Source organism: Leuciscus leuciscus, assembly GCF_965113295.1.
Source record: "Leuciscus leuciscus genome assembly, chromosome: 4".
NCBI lineage: Eukaryota > Metazoa > Chordata > Actinopteri > Cypriniformes > Leuciscidae > Leuciscus > Leuciscus leuciscus.
Window position 1 is genome coordinate 9344869 of NC_138728.1, and position 22950 is coordinate 9367818.

Sequence of the window (22950 nt, forward strand, 5' to 3'; positions counted from 1 at the left end):
CCTGATATGCGAGTCTGCCCTGCAAAGCAGAATTTTTATGTTTGCGCCAGCGCTCACATTGCAAGCAGTCGATGACATCGTCATCACAAGCATGTTTATGCTGTGCAGTTATTGTGGTTAAATATTTTGGTAAAAAGCCTAATATTAAACAATTTAAGCCCTACATCAACAGTCATCAATATATTAATGATTGATTGAGGGCTGAATGATGGGAAGATTGATAATTTAATTTAACAACCATTATAAATGACAAAACGTGGATTTATCAACAATAAATTAAGAGAAGGCAATAATGACAATTTAGACTAAGTAAAGCTGGTACAAGTTAGAGACATGTTTAGCCTTCTGTGTATATACGGCAAAAATGTGAATGATGAAACAAGTGGAGTCCACCTGAAACAAAAGTGTGCAGATGTAGCATGTGAATGTTTGACACACACACACACACACACACACACACACACACACACACACACACACACACACACACACACACACACACACACACACACACACGCACACGCACACACACACACACACACCTGAGCATATGAGCAGCGCTGAACACCACGCCAAACTCAGAACTGTCCAGCTCTACAGCTTTCTGAGACATTACTGCTGCCTCTCCCAGACGAGACTCTTCACACAGAAACTGACCAGAGAGAGAGAGAGAGAGAGAGAGAGAGAGAGAGAGAGAGAGAGAGAGATCATCACAGGATGGAAAACAACTCAAACACACCAAGCCAGAAGACCACAGGTTTAACAGTCGAAGATCAGATATGTAGAACAAGCAGCCAAAAACACAGAGACGCTAGAGCAAAGAGAGAGAGAGTGGAGGATGGAGGATACGAGGCAAAATAAAGCAGCTTTGCTGCTTCAGGATTTAGTAAGATGACTGATTCATCTCAGTGATAAAGGATGTGGTTTGGTGAGAGATGAGAATTGGCTGTTTACACAGTCATATGTTTAATTTATGTTTTTATTCAATTTAATTTAAAGGTGCAGTAAACTACTAAAAAAAAAACAAAAAATGTTGTTGATATTTGAAATCCCCAAAACAAACATGCCTCTACCCCAAAGGATCACGCCCTTATCTTAATAGCTTATTTAGTTTCAATTTTACCTCAGCTTCATACTTAATCTAACTCCAGTTCCATATCACTATAAAGTTTAGACTGAGATTATTACTAATTTTAGTTGTGTTGTTAATTTAGATATTTGATTATTCTAGTATGCCCTTCAGTTCTTCATTTATTAGGGACCCGAACGCCGGCCGGATTACGTGGATCTTCACGGACACAAACACACCAGTCTGACCTTAGTCATTAGTCTTAGTTTGGGTTAACTATTACCTTTTTAGTCGGTTGCCGACTTCTCGCTCGTACAAAAAAAAAAAAGAAAAAAAAAGTGTAGTTTATTTATGTAGTTATTATTAACTTGCTAAGTCGTTGATAGACAGAAATTAAAAGGTCTTCAGATGATGTGCCCACTGCCTACTACTCCATTCATTCATGAGCCTTTAGTTTGACCTATCCTGGACACGTATTTGAGAAAACACCAGACTCTACCTCTACTGATTTCAGAAGAATACAGAATCAATCAAATATAAAAACAATTTATTTGTCAGGTAAAAATGTATCATGCCTACAACACAATTAAACAATTATAAGCCAATTCAGAAATGATAAATACACAACATCACTTGCTCAAAGATATATCTAAGAGTGAGAAACATTCCTTAACATTCCATGTTATGCTCTATACCCATGTTATTTTAAATTATATGTTGGTAGATAATGCTGTTAAAATGCTGTCTAAAATGATTTTCGCTTTCTCTGACTTTTTATTAAAATGTGGTAAATACAGGGTAGATTCATCCAAAATCCAAAATCATAAGGCACTGGATCTTTAATAGCAATATAAGAAACTCCCAGTAGCTCCCATGATTTCATGAAAAGATGAAGTGGGTGTGGTCAGTGAGTCATATGGCCCCACCCTCTTTATTTGACTCCTCCCCCACATCATCATCATAGCCTGTTGTTAAAAACAAAAGCAAATTCACATTCTCTGTTGTTTTAATTGCATTTAGGCTTAGTTTAGTTGAGCAACATAACAATTAAATGTATCTGGTTATGTAAACAGATGCTAGTATCTTACCTACTCCCAGTACAACCACAAGCACAGAGAGAGACACTGGAGGAGTGAATGTTGATGTGGTAGTGGACACAGATAAATATGTCCTTGTAAAAACAGACAGACACAAACATTAAGAATAATGCAAATGATCTTTTAAATAAAAAATATTATTAGCTCTAAATGTCAAAAACATAAAAATTGTATTCAATGCTGAATAGAAAAATTATTAATAATAATCATACTGAAACAAACATGATGTTTTCCAACTATCTTAAATCAGTTAAATATCTTCTTACCTGAGCAGGTGATCTTGGCCACTTCATTATCACAGTCATTCTGTTCCCAGGGTGAAGATGGACACTGCCATAGAGTGGAATCATGACGTCGACATTTAAAATAATCAAGCCAATTATGAGACTTCAGTCTCTCTGAATAACTGGGTTCACTGCCAGATCTTCCACAGTTCAGCTCTTGACAGATCAGACTCGCCGTGTCTCTGTCCATCTTGTTGTAGCATATAGTTCCCCAGGATCCATCGTAGAAAACTCCACATTCCCTTCACAGCCCTCAGTTAACCTGATCTCTGTGAACTCTAGATGGAAAGGGATGTGCATTAAAAATATTGGAATTTGGGTTGTGCTAAACCTAAAATATCACCAAAATAACTGGTTAATGCAAGGATAATGCATGCTGCTAGCACTGGTAGCATATGAAAAAGATACTTAATTATATTTGTATAATATATTATGAATCTTATGTATTACTTGATTCTGCATGGTCAATATAAAAAAAAAATATTTAAAAAGTAGCGGCATCCATGGCAGCACTGTCTATCATACCATCATACAGTAAGATGGTCTTTGTTGTAAAATATAAGCCATCCACTCCTGATTATTCTGGTGTTTATTTTGCAAAAATTACCAGCTGCACATTCTTCCTTTAAACATTTGAAATTATATATTTAAAAATAGATCACATTACTTTACTGTTTACCTGAGCACACGACTCCTACATCCTCCTTGTGTTGACAGTCATGTTTCCCCCAGCCTGGAGAAGAGCAGTTCCACAGGGACGTCTCATTCCCCTCACACTCCACCTCATCCAGCCATATGGGTCCAGAACCAGGACCAAACCAGGCTGGTACCTGCTGGTTACTGAGGGCCACTCCACACTGCAGCTGTCTGCACACCACATGGGCATCTTTAATATCCCAGGAGTCATCACACACTGTCCCCCATGAGCCGCTGTGAAAAACCTCCAGCCTCCCTGCACAGTCTCCCCCAGAACCCACCAGCCTGATGGACCCGCGACCTGACATTCAGAGAGAGAAAAACACATTATTGATCACTAACAACTGAAGAATCTGCCCAGATGTTGTTGTTCTCACCAAGGCAGGTGATTGACAGCTGTTGTGTGGAGCTGCAGTTGAGAGTTTGTGGAGAGCTGCAGTTCCCCAGATGAGCTTCACTCCCAGAGCACTGGAAGCCCGTCACACACTCATGACTGTGTTCAGGACTGGATGAAGAGGAGCCAGAGAAGTTCAGCACAGAGCCACAGCCCAGCTGTCTGCAGACCACAGAGGATTCAGTGAGACTCCAGGAGTCCAGCAGAACTCTCCTCCAGACCTGATGGATGGAAACTTCCAGCTCCCCCTCACACTGTCTCTCTCCAGACAACCGCACCAGACCATCATGAACAGCCAGAGAGGAACACAACAGACACAGCAATCCCACAATTCAGCTGTCTACAGAGGACACTGGCAGCTCTCATATCCCAGCATGCATCACACACTGTGCCCCATTTACTGAAGTACTGACGTTCAACTCGACCAGGGGCCCGTTCTTCGTACGTCGCTAACTCATTTAGCTGGATTTGATTGTTGGCGATTTGGCATGATCTTGGATTGTTTGGTTCTTCGACGCTCATCCTGGACTTGCTGTCATAGCAACAGGTGTGCAAGCTTAAACCTGCTCAGGAGCAGGCTTGTTTCATAATAACAGGATTAGACTGCGGCTTCATAAGCGGAGCTGATACGGTAAGTCCAGCGCAGCGCGATAGTGCACTTTCTGATATATTTTTTTTCTTGTAACTCGTGAGATTGTCGTTTAGGCCTACATTATTAATTTGTTAGAAACGCACATTTATTTTTGACTTGTCGGAGTCGGGCTTTAACTACAGCACAAACTGTTTGCATTGCCCTAAGATTATTTGTGAGTGGCTCTTTCCTTTACACTATTGGACATGCGGAGAACTTGATGGAAAGTGCTGTCTGTCGTGTCATTCAGAGTTTACCTGGTGCTTTTAGGTTTAAAAAAAAAGGTTTAGTTTTAGGTTTTTTTGACCCAAGGTTCTTAAGACCCAATGTTGTAAAGCAGTTTTCTTTTTAAAGCAGTTTTTTTTTGTTTTTTTTTGGCTATCATAATTTTTTATGAGGATCATGCAATCATGACCATGCCGATTACAGTATGTGTCACTCATGCTTCACTAACGTGATTGGTACCATAGACTGTAGGCTAGACCAAAGACTGCCATCAAGGCCTCAATGAAGGGGATTATGTGAACAGAAAGGGGGTTCACAATGTAAATGTGCAGCCCAGTTACTATTGGGATTCTTAATATTCCAGATTAGTAATATTATATCAAATAAAAAAAAGGCAGTTGACTAAAATCTTCCATATCACAAATGTGAAAGCAAAATGGCCAGGATCTGTGCATGACTTAAGAATTTTCAGAGATTCACAATTATGCACATTATTTGAAAGTGGTAAGGAAAGTTCCACAATTAAATATCAAGCTCACTGTATTACATACACTTATGCTGATCCTAACAGAACTGCATTTTTTCATAGGTGATTATTTTTTATTTATTTTTTTTTTACCTTTATTTATCCAGGTAAACTGTTTGAGAACCACTTCTCATTTACAAACATGACATGTTCCTGCCTGCAGACAGGTGTTTTATGACCCCATTCCCTGACCCAAACCAGTTACAATGCAGCTCTAGCCAGGACAAGGGCACACAATGAAATGAACTTTGGCTAACTAAAGGGAATATTTCAGTGTCTGAAAAGTCTGAGGGTTGCACACCTGACAGGGCCTGTGACATTGTTGTATGTGCCATATTACACAACATTGCAAAAAAAAAAAAAAAAAAAAACACTTTTCATTAAATGTTTCATAAAAGACAAATATGCTTAGTTCCTTGAGTTTTATTTCAATTGTTCTTTGTAAAGAAAAGCCAGTGGTCAAGTGCCTGCAACAAGAGATATTAGACACATGCCTCATGCAACAAATACAAAGGAAAAGTTGTCTATACACTGCCCACCTGTAGGCCTATGTCTCCTCTGTCTGTGCAGACTCTTCTGTAGGCCTTTCTGTAGATGTGGAATCCTGCAACTTATATTGCAGCCATAAAGCATAAGTATAAATTAAGTAAAGTTATTTATGTACTTGCAGGTAGGCTAGTTCCTCCATATGACAGTTATCTGAGAGGGTTTATTCACTGTCCAGTGCAATGGAAACAAATGGACATTACAAAGTCTTATACTTTCTTTCCTTTGGAAAGTTAGAAAATGTCCACTTACTGCACATATTTCAGCCACCACTTTCTTGGGAACAGATACAAGTGTATTATGTAAAAGTGCACAAAAGAGGAAAACACAATGTCATTACAATGAACTACACTCGGGAAAAATGTGATCAATAACTCATGGCAAAATAGTTTATCAGTTTTCACTTTCACAAGTCAAAGCAATTCATCATTACTCAAGATTTAACAGTTTAAATGACTATACGGCCTTAATTTAATGCAGCAAAAATTATTTTGCAGTGTATGCTACTAAGATCTTTTCTTCTTTTTTTTCTCAGCCTTTTTCTTGGTTGCTTTTATAAACAGACAACCATTTATTTAACAGTGCCTTTTATAAAAGAGACTATAATATAACTAAAAATGACCATTATGTGGAATATTTTTGTACTTCACTTTTATTTGTTCCCATGATCTAGTGTGGTGACTCTGACATTACAATGAACAAAGTAATTATGCAATTAATAAAATACAAATATATAGGCTAATAAGTGATAAAAACATCTAACATGGCCACTTCTAACGGATTAAAATTGTCTGCTACTTTTTGCCAGCCCTCTCTCCTGGCTTTTGCAGACTTTGAGGTGTTCCCTGGCGTTTTGATTAAACATTAAAATTCCAAATAAACTTCGACTATTAGTTCTTGCTCTGCTGAGGAGAAAAACTGAGCCCGCTCTTTGGCCACGCTGAACAGCCAATAGCAGCGTTGCTGATCAATGTTTCTACTATCGATACATGTCCCCTTTTAAACCAGCGCATGAACGCGCAATTATCTCAGATAACTCAATCCAGCTATACTTATCATATCCTGCAGGTGTGTTCGAAGAACCTAATTAGCCAGATCATGATTAGCACAATGTGTAATTTGATCTCGGATGTTTTAAGCAACGTACGAAGAACGGGCCCCAGAACAGGAGTCTGAGCTGTTTACCAGTCTGAGAGCAGTGTAACCTGCACAAAATGTATTGAAACAAAACAAAATTTTAAGGACACTTACTGCTCTTTAGAAAAGAGATTTAATCTCTTTATGTTTGCAATACATGTAAAGAGAGGTCAAATATGACTTAACCAGAGCATATTACTCCAACAGCATTGTCATGGGAACAGTGTGTATTTGAAGAGTTGGATGTAGGACAGAACACAAAGTGTGATTCATCTCCTCTGCACTGAATCTCTTGTGTCCACATCTGAGCGTCTCCTTTGCCAAAAGCATCTTCTCCCAGCACCTGTACAGGAGCCCCACAGTCCAGCTCTCTACACACAACCTCTGCATCCTGCTGGTCAAAGGCAGCGTCACACACTGAAACCCACTTCTTAATTTGAAGTATCTCTAATCTCCCAGCGCACAGATGAGATCCATTAATGAGTCTGGGGAGGCGACCTGTGTGTTTAAATTATATAAATAAACAACATTATAACTTTTTCAAAATTAAGATAAGGAAATTAATTATTTTCAGTTTCTTTTGGTAACAAAACATTTACAGTAGGAAGATTGGACAGTCTTACCTGAGCAAATGACTCCAGCATCTTCATCATGACCACAGTTATTTACACCCCATTGTTTTGATTTACACTTCTTCAATGTTGACTCTGATCCAGTACATTTCACTTCATCCATCGGACCTGATTCTTGTCCAAAGTGAGCATCACCAACTGCACGTAATGCTTTACCACAGTCCAGCTCTCTACACACCACTCCAGCAGATTTTATATCCCAGCCATCATCACACACTGTTCCACACTGACCTCTATGAAGAACCTCCACTCTACCAGCACAGGGACGGTTACTACCAACCAACCTCACGTTGCCTGTACACAAGAGTCGTTTATCTATGAAAGTCCTTTTTTAAATTTTTTTTAAACTTTTAACTTTTTTGCAGTTCACTTAAATAGTCCTGTGGTGTGAAAATCGTTTTGCATTTTACTCTATATGAAGTCATAAAAACTGCATGTATAATATTAAAACACATCAAACCACAAGGCCATTTAATGCAATTACAAAAAAAAGAAAAAATAATCAGTGAAAATCTAATTTATTGCTTCCATGAGCAAATTCTTTAAAATAAAATAAATCAATATCAGTAAGCGAATATAAACAATAATCTATATAAATGAAACTAAGAGAAATTAAACATTACAAAACTTATTGATAGTACACAGGAAGATCCTTGTGTTAAATATAAAACTACTTTCATTTAATATGTTGATTGAAACTGTTTGGCCCTTTAATTCAAGTTAAAATACCTGCACTGGTGAGTGTGACAACTGTGGACATCAGAAAGATTGTCAGACAGCTCTTCATCTTCCTCTTCCTCTGCTCTTCAGGACTAACTTTTCATCAGCTCTCTTAGCAATTCTGAAGAAAAAGAGACTCTTGTCTGCTCTGGTGAGAAAGATAAAGGTAGAGAGAGGGGAGGGGCTTCGGACGACCACCAATCACATTCAGAGTTAAACTTCAAAAGAAGAGCTACAATGACAAATCAGCCAATATATCTCCATATATATCAAGAGAACGCTTCTGTTGATGAACGGGACTCCTCCTCCACCTTACAGACACTTTACTGAGGAGACACACACATGATGATAAAGTGCTGACAAAGTCACCCAGCTGTCATGAGAGTGAATGTGGGAAACACTTCAGTGTACATACAGCGCCAGAGTCTGACACCTGCAGAGAAGAGATACAAGCACTGATAACTAACTGCTGACAACAAACACTAAGAAGACAGAGAGACATACAGTATCAAAGCACTACTCTAGAATAACAGTATACAATATTTCATTTAATTTTATTGAAGTTTTGCATTTTGTGTGCAAAAAACATTGAAACAAAATGTGTTACAACATTTCACAATTTCACAATAATAATAATAATAGCATAATATCCATGCACATAGTCCGACTGATTTTAATTGCTAAACAGAAAACATTCAAATAAATTAAAAACAATAAAATTGGACAAAAATATACAACAAATGTATGCATGCTGGGTATGACTGATTGTCAAAAAACCCTCTGCGGGACATAAAGTGAACAACATGCTCTTCTGCTCAGTTCAAAGAGTCATTACATTCTTTTGAGGGAAAGATCCTTGATCACAGCTGCTGTTTGTAAATTATTTCCCAAAGTACATTCCAACGTTCTTTAGCAAAATATATATTTCCACAATCAGTGGGTCTACATTCAATAGGAATATTATATTTGTATAAGTTGCTGTGAAATGTTAAAGACTGGAGCAGTGGAAGTTAAATGGTGAAGCATCTGAAATCATAACAATTATATACAAATGGATTGAATGTTGGGATTTTTTTTGTGTGTTTTTTGTTTGTTTTTGTTCTCTTTAAAATTGCCATGTCTATATCATATAAATGTTTCAGTGCAATGGGATCACAAAAACGTGTTTTGTAAAAAACGTATATAAAGAGAAGTTTAAACTAAGCATTTTATCCTGACAAACACTGATTACATGTAATTGATTTAGTACATTTCAATACAAAATATTACATGTGGTTACATATGGTGGATAGCAGTTAAAACATATATGCAGCGCCAGGTGCAACGCAAGTGTGTTTTGCTAGTTTCAGCCTGACACAGTTATCATTTTCATGTCCTGCACCACATTGTTTAAATAGCAAATGCATTTGTGCCCATTTGTGTGCCCATGGGCGTAAAAACGAGGTGTGTTCAGGTGCATTGCTATTTTGAGGCAACTGAAATAGACTGCGCCATTGACCGACAAAAACCTAGTCTAAAGTCAATGGCGCAATATATTTTTTGTTATTTAAAGAGTGCGTTAGTAATGTGCGCCTATAGGCGCACGTCCACTCTGCTTATTACACACAAAGGGATGCGCAGCAGCACACAAACATGGCAAATATAAAAAATAAAAGGATTATAATGTAAAAGATTAATATTGTGTAAATAAAGATATAGTGGAATCCCGCTTGTCCCGTAGATGGTCTGCTCGTGCGTATAACCTCGCTAAATTCTGTCATGTAAATAGCAATCCACCATGGCACAAGCGCAATTGGCTTTTAAAGGGAATGGGAGATGAGACTCTGGTTGGTTTATTTCACGTTATGCCCAAAACACACCCATTACTCATTAAAAGAATAGTGACAACCGTTTTAGGCCGCGCGCACCGACCATTTTTCCCATCGTTAAACTAGCAAAAGTGGATTCAGACACGCCTTAAGTGAACTTGCGCCTTGTGCTTTAGACCATGCGCTTAGATTGTTAAAATAGGGCCCTTAAACTTTGCAGAAAACGTAAAAGTTTTGAAAGGATTTGAGGCAGTGGGTGTGGTTTCAGTTATAAAGTCCTTCCCTGTTTTCCTGGCTCCTCCCCCACATCATCATAGTCTGTTATTATAAAACAAAAGAAAAAATTATTTATCAATATATGCTTTAAAAAGTATTAAATGAACACATCAATATTGCCAATCAAGTTAAATGAGCTATTATAATCACAGATATCGATATTATAAACCGATTATAAAAATGAAATGTAAATTCAGTGTAAGGTAAAAAGGTGTCAGTAACCTACCAGACATGTCACTCATATATTCCCTGAAATTCTTCACATCGTCATACGCCTCCTGAACACCCTCTGATATAAATGTGTCCATTACTAATTACATTTGTAATTTAATAATAAACATACGATTATTTGCCACAATAATTTGAAGGCAAACAAACAAACCACATTTTTTTTTTATTTTAGAGAGTAATTTGAACCCCACACCTGCTTTATCATTGGAGAATTGTCGTACAATGATGACATCATCATAGTTTTCTGGCAAGTCAAAATGGACAAATAGACCAAATTAAATTAAATCCATCCATTAAATGTGCAAGATTTTGGATTTTGAAACGGTGCATATGTATAATTAAAATGCATATAAATCTATATTGTTAAAACCTGTAGAAATGATAATAAGAAATAAACCTGTATCACGAGATCTCAGTCCAACAGTGATTATATCATCATAATTCTCAGGTGTGATTTGCTGCTCTTCTAAATGAGTTAACAGCAAGGAGGAAATAAACAAAAACCGCTTTTACTATTCAGAGGTCCAATAGTTCATTTAATTTAGTGAAATTAGTTCAAGTCACTCACCTTTATTTGGCCCTTCAGTGGTGGTGATGTCATTATAGTAGTCAGGTGCGGCTCCTCCTGCAAAATTTGCTAAAAAACAAAACAAAAACAAACAAAAAAAGAGGTTTAATAAATCCTTATCTGAATTATTACGTGCTGGATTGTTTACATAATTTCAACCTAGTTAAGATAACCTGCTAAGTGAGTGTTTTTGTTTGAGTCCTCTAACCTGAAAGAAGCTCATCAGCATCTTCATACCCAGAATGCTGTTCTTCAGAGAGGACATTTCCTATTATGGAGAAGTAGATTCATCAGACACATTCACAATCATAAATCAGCCAATATATAACAATATCTCTAACACTGTATCAGTCTTAATTTTGACAGCAAATTTTGATTTAATTTAATTTTAGTCATCTGAATTTTTTTAGTTTTAGTCGAGTAAATATTAAAAGATTTTAGTTTACTAAATCTACAGTAGATTTAATCAACTAAAATCTAATGGGTTTGGTAAAATTGTAATGCATCAATTAAGCATCTCTTAAATGTCCACACTCATTATAATACTCCAGGAGTATTTTTACCTCGAAATTAACAGTGGTTTGGAGCAAAAATGGATAAAAATGCCCCCAGTTTTCTTGTTTTTTATATTTTTTAGTTACGCAATATCACATCAGCAAGAATGCTGTTTTATCAAATATCAGCATGATTACAAATGTGATATTGACTTTATACAGCAGTTACACAGTTTTGCTCGCAAATGAACATAGTTCCAAACAAAGCCACAGCAGAACCATTGTGCATTTCCGAGCAACACAAAGTGGTGTTTTGTTCCTGAAATAATTCACATTTCGAAAGAATCGGTTGAGCGATTGATTCAATGACCCATACATAAAGTCAGTCACTTGCTTCGTTCATGAATAAATAAGCCGTTTTGAACTAATCAATTTATAAAGGATTCAATGCTGCCCCCTACTGGCGGTTTTAGTTTTATATGCCTGTTTAAAAATATCATTTCTATTTTTCCATAATTTCATATTTCTATATTCAAAATGTTTATGAATATGTATACATTCTTTTAAACTTTTATACACGTGATTTTTTATTGTTTTGGCTTACACTTTTTTTCTTTCTTTTTTCAAAGACCATGAATTATTCAGCAAAACAGAGACAGATTAATTTTACTGTCAGTCTTTTATCTTCTTGCATGATTTTTCCACAACAAAACAAAGTCATCACACCATACATCACAAACCAAATGTATCTAGCTCTGCTGAATATTAAATCTGCTATTTAAATATATAGTTTTAATCTATTATGTATCCCAATGAGCCCATGTGTCCCCTGTTTTTTCTTGTATAATTGAGAAAAATAACAAAGGACATAATTCTCCGTCTAAACTGGCATCAAATCATGAATTTTAGTTTTGGTGGTTTAATCCTGCGAGGACTCATTTCACATAGTGTATGTGTTGCTTCATTGAGTTATGGAGCAAGAAAAACCTGAGTATGTTTTATTTGCTCGGCAAAGCAGATTTTTTTGTCACATTCGGTACATGGGCTGTGTTAATTTTGCTGCTCAGTGAAATAGTTTAAAGAAAAAAATTAGATTTGTTGTGTTATCTCCTCCCCGCTAATGTCTCTGACCGTGTTGTCGACTCTCTACTCTGAGGATGCTGAGGAGATAATGAGTTCAATGCACAACTCCACAAGCCCGCATCTTCTAGCCCGCACACTCAAAGCAAAGCATCAATAACAAAACTATAACAGCATAGTCAAAACTTTTTAAAATGGGTAAATAAATGTAAAATTTAAATGTTCAATTATATATATTTTTCCAGCATTACTTGGGCCCTCCCCCATCCTGGGCCCAGGTAAGCCCATGCATTAATGTGGCCCTGCCAATAAATAAAGTGATTACACTTTTTGAGCTCCACAAATCAGACACACACATTTACTCACCCCTCTGAGTGAAAAAAATCTGTCTATTAGTGGGTCTGTGATGAAGCTCCTCATAAACGGCCTCAGTCGTCGTCCTGTGTCTCCTCTTAGAGAGAGCTGTGAGTGTAGACAGACAAACCTGCTGTCAGTTCACAACACATGACTGATCACACACTGAATAAGACACAATATGACAGTCTCTGGATCTCTCCTACCTCTCCTCATCACTCTGTTCTGCTGAATCAGTATAAGCAGTGGCACTAAGAGCAGTAAGAGCAAAACTCCCAGTACAACCACAAGCACAGAGAGAGACACTGGAGGAGTTTGTGGAGGAGTGACTGATGTTGAGCGCACTGTCTGAGAAACTGGACGAGAAGCTGATGTTGTTGTGGCAGGAGTAGTGGACACTGACAAATCTGGCAAAACAGACACTAACACATTCAAAATCATGAAATACACAAATAATATTAGCACTAAAAATATTTTAAAATGACTAATATTGCTCAGTGTTTTTCTGTAACCTGCACAGGTGAGTCCAGCGTGCTCTTTGTGGGAGCAGTCAGTGTGGTTCTTCAGGGAGAGAGGACAGTCCCACAGGTGAATCTCATTCCCTCTGCATTTGACTCTGTTCAGCCACACAACACCTTCACCAGCACCAAAGACTGAATTCCCATCAGCCCTCAGTGCTGCTCCACAACCCAGCTGCCTGCAGACCACCTGAGCATCGCTGATGTCCCACAGATCAGCACAGACTGAACCCCACACAGTGTTATGATACACCTCCAGCCTCCCAGAGCACCGGCCCAAACCTCCACTCAGTCTGAGAGGAACATGATCTAAATCACAGACAAGAAGACACATTACTGGCCAACAGAGTTCTGTCAGAACAGCGACACATACAGTGGGGTATGTGTGTGGTGTGATATTAAATCCTGTTGGCATACCCAGAACAAAATCACATACATACATCACATATTGCTGTTATGATTTTTATGTTCTTGTACATCAAATGAACTTACTGTTCACTACAGTAGGAGCCGTACACTGTCTCTGATGTGGAGATGTGGAGCAAGACAAATGAGGGGACTCATGACTCTCCTGTTCTATAATCACAATCACAATATTATATACACAATTCATAAAAAGGATTACTGCTGTTTGTTAGTGATGGAAATTGCATCAGTCTAACCAGAGCAGGTGATTTTGGCCACTTCATCATTATCACAATCATTCTCTCCCCAGGGTAAAGATGGACAATGCCACAGATTTGAATCATGTGGTCGACATTTCACTTCATCCAGCCAGTTACGAGCTGATTCCAGTCCTGATGTAGAATCAGACACAACGCCAGATCTTCCACAGTTCAGCTCTTGACAGATCAGACTCGCTGTGTCTCTGTCCATCTTATGGTAACACACATTACCCCAGGATCCATTGTAGAAAACCTCCACATTCCCTTCACAGCCCTCAGTTAACCTGATCTCTTTAAACTCTAGATAGAAGTGGAAAATGAGTACATTTTAAAAGCACGGGTATTATGGACGCATACATGTGTTTTTAAAGTTGGTAACACTTTACAATAGGGTTAATTAGTTAACATTAGTTAATGTATTAACTAACATGAACTAACAATAAGCAATACATGTGTTACAGTATTTATTCATCTTTGTTAATGTTGGTTAATAAACAGCTGTTTGTTCATGTTAGTTCACAGTGCATTAACTAATGTTAACAAATACAACCTTTGATTTTAATAATGTATTAGTAGATGTTGAAATTAATAAATTAATTAATGAATTAATAAATGCTGTAGAAGTATAGTTCAATCTTAGTTTAGGTTAACTAAGGTAATTAACTAATGTACATTATTGTAAAGTGTTAACTTGAAGTTTCTTAAAATGTTATATTCATTATAAGTTTAATTTAAACACATATAGAAGCATGTTCACCTGAGCACACGACTCCTACATCCTCCTTGTGTTGACAGTCATGTTTCCCCCAGCCTGGAGAAGAGCAGTTCCACAGGGACGTCTCATTCCCCTCACACTCCACCTCATCCAGCCATATGGGTCCAGAACCAGGACCAAACCAGGCTGGTACCTGCTGGTTACTGAGGGCCACTCCACACTGCAGCTGTCTGCACACCACATGGGCATCTTTAATATCCCAGGAGTCATCACACACTGTCCCCCATGAGCCGCTGTGAAAAACCTCCAGCCTCCCTGCACAGTCTCCCCCAGAACCCACCAGCCTGATGGACCCGCGACCTGATATTCAGAGAGAGAAAAACACATTATTGATCACTAACAACTGAAGAATCTGCCCAGATGTTGTTGTTCTCACCAAGGCAGGTGATTGACAGCTGTTGTGTGGAGCTGCAGTTGAGAGTTTGTGGAGAGCTGCAGTTCCCCAGATGAGCTTCACTCCCAGAGCACTGGAAGCCCGTCACACACTCATGACTGTGTTCAGGACTGGATGAAGAGGAGCCGGAGAAGTTCAGCACAGAGCCACAGCCCAGCTGTCTGCAGACCACAGAGGATTCAGTGAGACTCCAGGAGTCCAGCAGAACTCTCCTCCAGACCTGATGGATGGAAACTTCCAGCTCCCCCTCACACTGTCTCTCTCCAGACAACCGCACCAGACCATCATGAACAGCCAGAGAACCTGAGGAGAAGATCTCATGTTTTACTAAAGTAAGACTTGTGTTTCAACAATATAAAATAGTGTTTATATACTATATAGAGAGTTTTTCAGTAGTGTGTCAAATAAGTTTACCAGAGCAGACGACTCCAACATCTCGTCTATGAGAACATTCAGCTCGACTCCATGAAGAGACGGAACATTCTGAGAGTTTTGTTTCATTCCCGTCACAATCAAACACATCAGCCCAGATTTCACCACTTCCCTCTCCAAACCAGTCTGATCCCACAACAGACACAGCAATCCCACAATTCAGCTGTCTACAGAGGACACTGGCAGCTCTCATATCCCAGCATGCATCACACACTGTGCCCCATTCATTGAGAAACCGAAGCTCCACTCTTCCAGAACAAGAGTCTGAGCCGTTTACCAGTCTGAGATCTGTGTAACCTGTGCAAAAAACTTTTGTCATTACAAGCACCAAAAAACAACATATCTTGACTGAGAAAAATCTTCTCTTTATGTGTGTGATGTAAAGAGATCAAATAATTCTCACAGATGCACTATGTAGCTTTTGACCCATAGCAGTTTGTAGCTGTATGCATTTGTTTTGGTGGGCAACCACAGGCAGAAACATTAATCGGCGCCAATGAATCAGGGTGAGACAAAAACCCGGTTTGGAAGATGGATTTATGATGTAATCATCACTCATTATTTAAATTTAGTTCATTCTGAACAAAAAGTTACATAGTGTACTTTAACTATTCAGTAACAATACAAAAAATAAACAACTTGGGGGAATACATTTTTGTAATATAGACACAGTGAATATTGATTCTTTACCAGAACAGATCAGGCCAACATTATTGTCACTGGTGCAGTTGTGTTTCTGTGATGATGATATTGAACAGAATGAAATCTGAGTCTCATTTCCTCTGCACTGAATCTCTCGTGTCCACATCTGAGCGTCTCCTTTGCCAAAAGCATCTTCTCCCAGCACCTGTACAGGAGCCCCACAGTCCAGCTCTCTACACACAACCTCTGCATCCTGCTGGTCAAAGGCAGCGTCACACACTGAAACCCACGACTGATCATCAAGTATCTCTAACCTCCCAGAGCAGAGGTGAGGCCCAGCAGCAAGTCTGGAAGGTTTATGACCTGTTTGTGTTACATGAACAGCAGAAAAAACATATAATACAGAAAAAAAATATATTACAGACGTAATGCAGACAAAACGTGTAACAATACAGATTTGTTAAAGTTTTCCAAATAAAACAAAATCATTACTTGTTGCCAATCCATTGGCAACAAGTAGAAAAGCAAGAGTGGAATGCTTTTAAGTCCAGCATTATTTACCTGAACAGATGACCCCGGCATTTGAATGCTGACTACAGACATTTATGCTCCATCCTGACGCCCCGCAGTTCTTCAGTGTTGACTCTGATCCAACACATAACACAGCACTCATCCATATTGGTCCTGATCCTTGTCCAAACTGAGAATCACTCAGAGCATCTACAGGTTCTCCACAGTCCAGCTCTCTACACACCACTGCAGCATCAGCCATATCCCAAAAATTGCCACACACTGTTCCCCACTGACCTCTATGAAGAACCTCCACTCTACCAGCACAGCGACTTCTACCACCTACCAGCCTCACATTCTTTCTATCTAAGTGACAGAAGAATAAAGAGAGAGACTAGGCGTTAAAGGTAAAAAAAAAAAGAATAATAATAATATCTCATATTTTCTTACCAGCACAGATCAGCCCCTGGTAATTATGTGAACAACTGTTTTTATGAAAAGATGTTGGACAGAGGTGAATCTGAGACTCATTTCCTCTGCACTGAATCTCTTGTGTCCACATCTGAGCGTCTCCTTTGCCAAAAGCATCTTCTCCCAGCACCTGTACAGGAGCCCCACAGTCCAGCTCTCTACACACAACCTCTGCATCCTGCTGGTCAAAGGCAGCGTCACACACTGAAACCCACGACTGATTGTGAAGTATCTCTAACCTCCCAGAGCAACTGGAGTTTCCGATAAGCCTGACACCTGAAGTAGCAAGAGATAAATAACCGTTTTTTGTTTGTTATCTAAATGTCATTCATTTCTGCCACACAGAAACATTCATTCATGTAAAAAGGAATCAATGGAAATTAATTAAAAGCTTTATGAAAGGTTCATTTAAATGGATAGTTCATTCAAAAATGAAAACTCTGCCATTATTTACTAATCCATCCATCCGCTAAATTGCTTGTCCTGTATTGGGTTGCAGGGATGCTGGAGCCTATCACGTCTCAAGGCAAAGGTAGGTAAATACCCAAGATGAATGGCAAGCCCATCACAGAACTAACACACACAGACATACACATGCTCACTAATACCTACAGACAATTTACTGTCTCCAATTTACCTATCCTGCATGTCAATCCAAATTCATATGACCTTCTTTTCTTCCATGGAACACAAAAAGCTAATTTTTGAAGAATATCCTGGACAGTGGCCACTCTTTTGAACATAATGGAAGCGAGTTAAGGCTGTCGAAGCACCAACATGACAAAGAATAATAATAAAGTTTGTTCTGTTGCTCACAAAAAAGCTACTGAATGTAATTTTATAAAACACTGCACAAACCTCATTTACCACTTTATGGTATTTCTTATTTTGGATCCTGAAAAAAACTAACATATCTTTTGTGCTCCACAGAAGAAAGTGATTCTGATTTGGCCTGACTTGAGGGTGAGTAAAATAATGAAATAATTTTCATTTTTGATGACCTATCCCTTTAAGGCAGGTGGATATTGAGTAATATAAAAACAGAATTGAGGTTTGGAGCAGCTTACCTGAACAAATGACTCCCGCATCATAAGTATGATCACACTGATATAAACCCCATTGTACTGTTCCACAGTTCTTCAGAGTAGATTCTGATCCAGTACATAACTTGCGATTTGGCCAGATTGGTCCTGATCCAGATCCAAAATAAGAATCACCCAGAACATCTACAGGTTCTCCACAGTCCAGCTCTCTACACACCACTGCAGCATCAGCCATATCAAAGTCAACACCACACACTGTTCCCCACTGACCTCTATGAAGAACCTCCACTCTACCAGCACAGCGACTGTGACCAGCAACCAGCCTTACTCTCATAATGTCTATAAATGATTAATGAAAATAGTGAGAGATAAGATAAAGATACAAACAAATAGAAAGAAAAAAGTATCACACAAATAGGAAAAATATATTATGGAACTAATATGTATTCTAGATTTAGTGGACATTCAATTTAATTTCAGTTTATTAAAAAAAACAGTCCTCTAACCTGCACACACCAGATCAACACTGGTGTTATCAGAACAGTTGTTTTCAAGTGATAGTGATGTTGGGCAGTTGTGAATCTGAGACTCATTTCCTCTGCACTGAATCTCTTGTGTCCACATCTGAGCGTCTCCTTTTCCAAAAGCATCTTCTCCCAACACCTGTACAGGAGCCCCACAGTCCAGCTCTCTACACACAACCTCTGCATCCTGCTGGTCAAAGGCAGCGTCACACACTGAAACCCACGACTGATCATCAAGTATCTCTAACCTCCCAGAGCAGCGAGAACCTCCAACCAGCCGGACTTCTAAATAAAACAACACAGATCAACAAAATTATGGCTTATTTTAAAGGTATATAGCAGGACAGATTTCCACCTACAAGGCCCTGTCCCGAATGGAGCACTTGAGGTGCATTTGGGGTCTTGCAGAATAGTAATGGCTGCTGCTTGTGAATGCCTGTGAGTTCCACAGGTCTATCTGGGACACAACCTCAGATTTTCATAACTGTACACTGTATTTAGTTTCCTCTTTAACTGTATGTGTACGTATATGTAAATATGTGCTACAGAAAGCAAATCTAGGAAATGTTGTGACAGTTCAAATTAAAATTGTACAATTATAATTAATAGAGTATATCTATTTTATATAAAATTTATTTTAACAGAAGAGAAAGGTAGAAAATAATCATGGAAAATAAAAATGATGACTGTGTAATGGGAGATTTTTGATTTTCATTACTTACTTTGATTTTCATTAACATACACTAGATTGACTACTATGTGTGGTGCTGACTATGTGATATAATGATTGATGTGAAACGCCTGCGAAGCAGGAGGAAGAGGGGGAGAGCTTTGAAGGCTGAAGCCTTGACCCCTAAGGTCAAAGGGCTGTCCAATTTAGGACTTGCAGGCTGTAAGTTAAGCTAAACTAAAGTTCAGTATAATAGGATCACTGGTGGTGTCTTATCCATCTCTGGAGTTTAAAGAACCTTGGAAGACAACAATAACAGAGTATAAAGACTGGCCTGCCCCTCCCTTCTGGTCGCACTTGTTTCACAGACTGTACTGTCTACCTCTGTGTGGCAATTGGGCCTCTTGCAAGACAATAAATTACTTTTTAATGATCATTTGATTCCAGACTGTCTCTTACGCCAAAGATGATTGTTTAGTGAATTAAACTGCCATAACAGTTGGTGTCAGAAGTGGGATCGATATTCCTTGAAAGGCCTTCTGGACCTGATCAGCGGACGGTGGGGGGAACGCCCTGAATGCAACAGGCTTCAGTCTCACCTCGAAAGTGTTAAGAGAAGGAGAACCAGCCGCTTCAGGCCCGGGAAGACTTCCACTGGAATTCGGAAAAGAACCCAGGTGGCAACAGAAAATCTTGGGTAAGAGATAGCAAATTATTTTTTCATTTGGGGATTTGGAAAAGAAAATTTTGTGGATGAACCATAATGGCTGTGTTTAAGAACTGAAGCTAGAACTGTGGTACGAGGAAAAGAAGAGGCTTTAAAAGGGGCGAGGAAATTGAGACCTAGAGGAGGTCAAGACATTGTCCGGACCAAAGCCGAGTACTCGTTATTGAAATTAATAGGGGCTGAAATAATTGATCGCTGGAGGAATTCCAGGGAAAGAAATTGAAAGTAAGCAGAGATTAATTCCAACCTTTCCTGATTTCGGGTGAAAAGTCAGATTAAGCGCGCTGAATTAAAATCCACAGGCAATAGTGAAAGAAGGAGAATAACAGCCATTATGGGGACATCTAATAGTAAATACTGCACACCGGTATACTGTGCAATGAAGAAAAATAATGGGAAAAAGGGCTTGAAAGACATAGGGAAGCTCATAAGACATCATGATTTTCCGAAAGAAGGAACATTAAGCACCACAAGATTAAGAGTGGTTAAAGAGTCAATTGAGAAGTGCAGCAACAAAACAATAGGCTGCTGTGCGTGCGCTAGACATGTGTGTAAAAACTGTGATGCAACGGTTGAATGTTGGATGGAAGAAGCAAGAAAGAGAGAATGCAGAATGCAGAAAAAGCAAGAAATGGCTATGAATGAAAAGCAGAGTGATGTGTGTGAAAAATCTGTGCCCACGGCACCTGACAGCGTGTGCGTGAGTAAATGTGGTGAGGAAAATATGAATGCATGTGAGAGACATGTGACACCTACACCAGCTAATGAACGGAATGTTTGTGTTTGTGTTTTCCCACATGTAAACCCGGCACCGAGTGCGCCGAGCGCGCAGAATGCTCCGCCACACATCCCTGAGCAGAAATTGGCAGCCCTGAAGCTTGACCACGACCTTGACCGCTCTCCGCCGAGACAGCCAAAGCCAGAGACAGAGGCGGAATCCGAAAAAGAGCCAGAACGGAAGAAGCAAGTAAAGACTGCAAAAAAGACAAAGAAGCTAGAGACAGAGACGGAATCCGAAACAGAGCCAGAACCAAAGAAGCAAGTAAAGCCTGCAAAAAAGCCCAAAAAGCCCGTGAAACCGACAAAGCCAATCAAGCGAGCACGACCAGTGGACACGGAAGGTGAAGAGGACACGGAAGGTGAAGAGGACACGGAGGACGAGAAAGAGGATGACGCCGTGTATGACACTCCGGACGAAGACAAGCGGGTCAGCAAACGAAAGAGACCGATGATCACAAGATCAAAAGTGAAGAGCGAGCCAGAGAGCTTCACCGCGCCGATGGTGGAAGTGGCAGGTACGGACGGCCCTATGTACGTGCACAGGCCGTGGAACGGGTCTGACTTGAAAGAGTGCATGACAGTTCTGCCAAACCCTGAAGACGCGGGGGACAGGTTCGCTGAAGAAATGATTAAATTCTGCCAAGAATTCAGCCCCACTACACAAGAGCTGAAGAGGCTGCTAGGCATGAAGCTAGGGGCCGCTAAGTGGCAGCTGGTGACCGGCCGAATAGAGATTGAAGACCACAGGCGCATGCACAGAGACATTTAGACAGAACAGCGGCCTTGTTGAGCCGAACAACAGAGGAGATCGCCCCTCTACATGGGAGTCGCATCTCCTCGGCTGCTTTCTGACTGGGTTGAAACCAGAAATTTCAATGGCAGTGAAAATCAGTTACATTGAGTGGAAACACGGAAGACTGTCAAATGCACTGGCACACGCGCTGCACGCGGAAGAAACCAGGCAGCTGACAGGCGGAATGCAGCTGACAGGCGGAATGCAGCTGGCGAAAGTGGCATTTCCGTATGGAAGAAGCAACAACCATCAAAGAAAGAAGAAGACGGACCAGAAGAAAGGGAAGTGTCTTGTGTGTGAGTCGGATGATCACATGATGAGACAGTGTACAAAGTGCAAAATGTGCAAGAAAGAGGGACATTGGGCTGAAAATTGTCCTGAGGCGACAAAGGCGGATTGAAGCCAGCAGCTGTGCGGAGAGCGCGAGAGGGAAAGGCGGCAGACGGGAGGCCAGTTTCCAGCTCAAGAAAAGGGAAGTGAACATTTTATTTTAACACAACAAACACACACACACACATACACTGATTCTCACTGTCCCGCTCTCTGCAACGAAGAAAATGCTTGCAAACCTTTATGTATATCTGATAAAGTTTTGAGTATGGATGTTTCTGAGGAATGCTTAAAAATGTATAAAAGTGAGGCGTTTTCACAAATGCCAAGATATCCAATGTTAGTGAATGGGTCACTTGTAAACTTTCTTGTCGATAGTGGCGCCTGCCGCTCAACAATAAGACCGTGTGATTTGCCATGCCCGCCGACATTAACAGATTCTGTGTATAAAAGCATGTCGGCTTCGGGTCATGTCATTTTTGAAAATTTCACGGAGCCCTTAGTGTGTGAGACAGAAAAGGGAACAACATTGAGGCATGCGTTCCTCTGTTCAACAAACTGTCCGACACCGCTAATGGCCAGAGATTTAATGTGTGAATTAAATTTGACATTAACAGCAGGGCCATCAGGGATATCAATTGAGGAAAATCCTGAGGCGTGCTGTTTAAAATTTGACCCAAGATGGGCATACGAATGGCAGATAAATGATTCAGATTGGGCAAATATGATTCTGAAACTGGCAAAAAGCCGAACGACGTCTGGGAAAACAGATTGTATGGCACCTGACAAAATGCATTGCACATCACACGTTGTTATTGAACGAGAACCACAATATGAAGAAAACTGGTTTAACAGTACAGAAAACGAGACTTTAAGGTTTGATAAAATTTTCTGGACAGAAAATGTGT

The 22950-nt window shown here is 39.5% G+C and overlaps 4 protein-coding genes across 4 annotated transcripts in view; all 4 read right to left on the reverse strand.

The window, feature by feature from the left end:
* Nucleotides 1–18841, reverse strand: part of LOC309496471 (uncharacterized protein) — a 197505-nt gene extending 178664 nt beyond the window's left edge. Inside the window, exon 1 of the mRNA XM_082166460.1 lies at nt 18725–18841. The gene's annotated coding sequence lies outside the window, so the exon portion shown is untranslated. The remainder of the gene's footprint in view (nt 1–18724) is intronic.
* Nucleotides 1–22950, reverse strand: part of LOC309496275 (uncharacterized protein) — a 66140-nt gene that overhangs the window by 27557 nt on the left and 15633 nt on the right. The window lies entirely within an intron of this gene.
* On the reverse strand, nt 5070–8036 carry LOC309496289 (scavenger receptor cysteine-rich domain-containing group B protein-like). The gene is made up of 4 exons (XM_082166285.1): nt 7967–8036; nt 7229–7531; nt 6792–7103; nt 5070–6673 (listed from the first exon to the last, which is right to left on the reverse strand). The coding sequence occupies exons 1-4, from the start codon at nt 8022–8024 to the stop codon at nt 6603–6605; spliced, it is 744 nt and encodes a 247-aa protein (XP_082022411.1). The 5' UTR covers nt 8025–8036; the 3' UTR covers nt 5070–6602.
* On the reverse strand, nt 14905–17285 carry LOC309496273 (scavenger receptor cysteine-rich type 1 protein M130-like). Its single transcript, XM_082166265.1, has 5 exons — nt 17155–17285; nt 16756–17070; nt 16243–16557; nt 15535–15849; nt 14905–15423 (listed from the first exon to the last, which is right to left on the reverse strand). The coding sequence occupies exons 1-5, from the start codon at nt 17264–17266 to the stop codon at nt 15053–15055; spliced, it is 1428 nt and encodes a 475-aa protein (XP_082022391.1). The 5' UTR covers nt 17267–17285; the 3' UTR covers nt 14905–15052.

Bases quoted from the DNA above. Each gene is read 5' to 3' on its own strand.
- LOC309496289 (XM_082166285.1), bottom strand. From the start codon at position 8,024: ATGAAGAGCTGTCTGACAATCTTTCTGATGTCCACAGTTGTCACACTC. The intron at 7,532-7,966 runs GTATTTTAACTT...TCTTGTGTACAG, and splicing joins TGTCACACTCACCAGTGCAG to GCAACGTGAGGTTGGTTGGT. The intron at 6,674-6,791 runs GTTAAGTCATAT...CATTTTGTGCAG, and splicing joins TGTTGGAGTAATATGCTCTG to GTTACACTGCTCTCAGACTG.
- LOC309496273 (XM_082166265.1), bottom strand. From the start codon at position 17,266: ATGTGGACACAAGAGATTCAGTGCAGAGGAAATGAGTCTCAGATTCAC. The intron at 16,558-16,755 runs GTAAATAATGCT...TAACACAAACAG, and splicing joins TGCCGGGGTCATCTGTTCAG to GTCATAAACCTTCCAGACTT. The intron at 15,424-15,534 runs GTAAACTTATTT...TCTTCTCCTCAG, and splicing joins TGTTGGAGTCGTCTGCTCTG to GTTCTCTGGCTGTTCATGAT.